Source organism: Phytophthora parasitica, assembly GCF_000247585.1.
Source record: "Phytophthora parasitica INRA-310 unplaced genomic scaffold supercont2.6, whole genome shotgun sequence".
Lineage (NCBI taxonomy): Eukaryota > Oomycota > Peronosporomycetes > Peronosporales > Peronosporaceae > Phytophthora > Phytophthora nicotianae.
The window spans coordinates 1,069,379-1,073,890 of NW_008648992.1; the positions used below are offsets into that span (position 1 = coordinate 1,069,379).

The window sequence follows — 4,512 nt, forward strand, 5'->3', positions numbered from 1 at the left end:
CATAAACATAAATAACAGTTCTCCATTTTACGGTGAATCGGCTTTTGCTTTCTTATTTAAATAAATCTATACTTACAAGACGTAAGTATAGTTAATCTAAGTTAAGCAAACTACGCTTCCTCATACACGTGCGCTAACGTGTAAGCCGAAGTAGGGGGCACACAGTGAGCCCATTACAATATCTACGAAGACCCTGATTAAGAGGCTGCATTTACCTGAAGACAGCTTTATTCTACAAATCGACGCTACCTACAAAATGAATCACCGTGGCTACCCAGTCGTCGTTGTCGGAGTGTCGGACCGCTCACGAGGGCTCCATTTAGTGGTGCTCTTCATTGTGTCTCAAGAGACGCAGTCTATTTTCGAGGAGTTGCTTCTATATCTCTACGTCGCCAATACTACTATCAGAGTGGAAGGGAGATTTCGGTTTGCAATGTGATGGCGGATGCCGACAGAGCGCAGTTAAACGCGCTCACTATTGTATTGGGTCGCTGCACCGGCTTCCAGTTTCTGATGTGTTTTTTCCATGTGATTAAAAACATTCAGAAGGCTATCAAAGCTTTTCCGTCGGTGGTACCGGCTTCTCTAATCCGCGACGTGTACGATTTACACTTTTCCCGGAGCGAAATGGAGTTCAACGGACTTCGGGACCGCTTTTTGCTGCAGTGGATGCAGAACCCTTTTTTAGTTGGATTCGTCCACTATATGAGAGACCAGTGGCTGTATGGACCGTTTTCAAAGTGGCAACGATACCTGACGCCGTCGAGCTTCGCAGCGACGAATAATCCGTCGGAGACATTCAGATGGCAGTCTAGTACAGGAACTGGCGGCTTGTTGCCACGATCTATCTTCAGCCGCGAGGAAATTCAGTTTTTACATTGCAGTGACAGCAACCCTCACGCGGAGGCTCTCCGAGATGGTAAAAGGAAGGTTGATTGGGGTGTGGAACGGAGGCGAACTACGCGCGCATGGAAGTCCAGGGTCAGCCTTGGGGAGGCTGGCCCGTAGATATTACGAGTCGTTGGTGTCCCTGTAACTACTGCTACGCCTTCGGTGTCTGCGTGCATGTGGTGTACGCCCTCAAAGCTACGGACCACGTCGACAACAGTGGGAGGAATATTCTCGTGAACCGCAGCAAGCGGAAGCGAGGAGACGGCGCTTCGGGTGGCAGACCACTATCAGTTGGGACTGCACTTACTTTTAGAGGCTCCAGCACAAGCTGCACGCAGACCCCGGACGTGCGGATTGAAGCGGGGGGCTGTCAACGGTCATGGCGCATGAATATACCTGAGGGTTTGTTGAAAATGACTCCAGAAGCTTCTAATTTGATGTTTTCGTAGCAGTGGGTAGTACAAATGGGTCATTTATACCTACAGCAACTAATGAACCTGAAGGAAAAGTGTCACCCCATTCAATTCAACTCTCTTGTACCCACCACACACACACAGACACAGCTATTAGCACCCTTACGACCTGGTAGTAAATTCAAACCTTCGGTGCTCTAGGGTGGGCCTGAGAGTTTTTCTCTATGAGATCCCTCACTGTAGTTATGGGGAACCGGGCGGTGGCGCGTAGTTGTATGTCCGAACACACATGTATACTACACGATGTATATGCGGGAATGCGCTCGTATTGCCTTTGGGTTGTAGTATTCAATTTCTAGCTATACAGTATTCTTCCTTTATATATTCTTCATTTAAACCTGACGAAATGACCTTCTGGAAATTCCCTCGCGTAGATCGTGTTGGTCGATCAGTCTAACGAGCGTCTACACAAAGCTGCCTTGAATTACCGAAGTGCTGGACAATAAAATTTACTGCATAGGCATTTATCATGTTAGAACTGCCAAAACTCTGTAGTTCTCTCTTCTGAGTTTAACAGTATGCTAACGAAGAACCTTAAGACACTGTCTACGTGAGGGATCGTACAGGGCGTTGCTAGTTTAGTTCGTGTCATGGTCCTGCGACCAGCACTGCTCGCACGCGCACTTGAACCAGGTTTGGTTCCCGTGATCTCCCCACCTGTCTTCACATCCGCAATCATCCGAACAAGCACCTTCACGCTAGCTCTGTTCTGCACTTCCATGAAGGCTGCATTGGGACTGCAGGAATGGCTTATGAACCGTGTGGTGAAGCCGCATTCGAGCACCTCGATGTATACGTACTTGTTTTTACGCGACTTGCCGTTCAAAAGCATTGTGTATCCTGTGTTGTGTTGGAGCCTCTGCCCCGGAACACCTTCAATATAGGGCTCATACTCGCACAGAACTCCTGCATACTCACCGATAACATCTCCCACATCCAGATCGGTGCACGTATAAACGCCGAGGCCAACACGCCCCGTATCAGACAGCTTGAGCGTTTCAAGCGAACGTGGTGCGTTCCTACACCTTGCCTCCAGATTTCAGGACTCCGACGTGCCGTACAGCGCGCCGGTAGTGTTGCTGCACGAGTCCAGGAAACAATCTCCCACGCACTCGCAGCCTCCGAAGTCGCCTATGTCTTTAAAAGAGGCGTTGTCTGGATTGTTGCACACGGTAAGCTTTGTGACGCCGGTGGGCCACGGGCCTTCTATAGGGATGAAGGGAGGCTCTTGGTAGGTAGGTCGACGCTCATGTAGTTCACGAAGCCGCTTTCGAAGTCCAGCTAGGCGTTGGATAGCTTGACCTTGTTGGGCCTTTGTTAAATGAGCATGATAGATCTGCAAACCGCTACGAGTTATGCCGGCCAGTCGCTGGTGGCGGCGTTTGCGCGAGCGTCGTTCATTTCCCCACTCGCCGGTCTTGAACTTCTTTGGTGGCGGCGTTTTTTCGCTGGTAATGGGTGGGTACACTTTCGACAAAGCGGCGAGCGTCCAGCAGGTCGGCGTCCGTCACTTCACGTTCGTTAAGAAATACCGTCCGCCGCAGCTTATTACGCGACCATGGCGGCGACACCGGTGCTTGTCCTCTACAGCTGTTGGCCTCATCGTCGCTCACACGAGCTACAAAAGCGCGGGGAAGATCGTCGGCGGCGTCAAGCACCTCATCACCACTGGCCCCGGCTGTATAATCGACGACCTCGTGAACTGGGGCATCAAGTGAGTTTTTGCTAAAAACTCTCGGGTCCGTCAGCTGGAGAAGACTCGTCCTTCTGAAACGCAGCTTGGTGGCGCATTAAGAGCAGAATTGGCTGCGCTGGATACCGCTGAGCTGGCGGCTTCAGTGTCTCTAGGTGGGGTAAGGGCAAGGCCCTTGTTGGTCAGGCACGAGCTGACGCTGTCGTTCCCCGCAATGGCAAAAGCCTCGTCTATGGCAGCTGTGAGTGCGTCTTGAAGCCGAGCGGCTCGCGTGGACGCGTTAAAGAACCCAGCAACCAGGTCGAAGGACCGTAGTTTGCGCCAGCGCACGTCGTTGACGAGCAGCTCGCGTGGACGCGTTGAAGGACCCAGCAACCAGGTCGAAGGACCGTAGTTTGCGCCAGCGCACGTCGTTGACGAGCAGCGCGTTGCCTGCGCTGTCTTACCGGCGCCGGACGAGGTTCGTTAGCGGCAGAGCCTCCTGGGTATCCAGCGATACCGGAAAGGTATCGTTCGCGCTCGAGATCTTGAGCACAACTCCAACTCGCAGCTCGCGAGGATCGCCGCACACGAATCCCTGTGAATAGTACTCTAGTACATCGCCTGGTCGTAACGTTCTGGGGGGGGGGGTTGGGGGGAACTGCGAGGCGCTGACTCCCACCATAGCGGTCCCTGGCGTTCTGGAGCACTAGACGACTGGGCGGTGGTGTTGATTCCCGAGTGAGATGCATAACGATCTCAAAAATAAGTTTGAGTTTTCAAAATAAATGCTACTTTTCTTATTGGTATTTTTGACAAATGTTACTTATTATTATCGCTACTTTTAAACTTGTTACTTTACTTAGCAATACTTCAGGTAGCTGTCGCAGCGTCAACGTGGCAAGCGCTGTGCAATCAAAAGGGACAAATTGCCGTGCTGTTTCTGTCTTTTTGTGTTATAATCTTCCCGGCATTGTTGTGCTAGTCAAATTTCTTCATGTATTTTTGTCAATGTAACGTTTGCCCCCCCCCCCCCCCCGGCGGTCCATACCAAACTTGTCTATTTGACTAGTATGCATAGCTGCAGGTTACTTGTGTAACACAAAACTATGTTTGTTACACAATGTAGCCAAATAGATTGGCTGGACAGTAAGTCTCACCGGCGGCCACTGCCGCCTCACTTAACTTTCAAACACAGCTTTTTACCTTCTATTGCTCAAGTCCTTCACTCCAGACCTCCCTCGCATAGGTTATGAGCCCAACGCAAGCCTCCGCCGCCGACGACCGTGACTTTCCGCGCCTCAACGGCCGGAACTTCGTCATTTGGAAGACCCGCGTCACCGCCGCTCTCGATGGCAAGTACCTCCTCAACTTCATCACCAAGGTCGATTACACTGGCGAGTTCGAGACCGAACTGAGTGACGACAACGACCTCGACCCCGCGCTCTTCGACGCCAACCTCGTGGTGAAGACGAC

At 51.4% G+C, this 4,512-nt stretch overlaps 2 protein-coding genes across 2 annotated transcripts; one reads left to right on the forward strand and one right to left on the reverse strand.

Moving 5' to 3' along the window:
* Positions 1 to 968: 968 nt before the first annotated feature.
* Positions 969 to 2,248, forward strand: PPTG_21556 (hypothetical protein; the record flags this gene model as incomplete). The annotated part of the gene is made up of 2 exons (XM_008898364.1): positions 969 to 1,238; positions 1,931 to 2,248. The coding sequence occupies 2 exons, from the start codon at positions 969 to 971 to the stop codon at positions 2,246 to 2,248; spliced, it is 588 nt and encodes a 195-aa protein (XP_008896612.1).
* Positions 2,249 to 2,403: 155 nt separating this feature from the next.
* Positions 2,404 to 3,788, reverse strand: PPTG_04044 (hypothetical protein; the record flags this gene model as incomplete). Its single annotated transcript, XM_008897868.1, has 5 exons — positions 2,404 to 2,700; positions 2,774 to 3,112; positions 3,184 to 3,498; positions 3,557 to 3,648; positions 3,719 to 3,788. The coding sequence occupies 5 exons, from the start codon at positions 3,786 to 3,788 to the stop codon at positions 2,404 to 2,406; spliced, it is 1,113 nt and encodes a 370-aa protein (XP_008896116.1).
* Between the last annotated feature and the right edge of the window lie 724 nt (positions 3,789 to 4,512).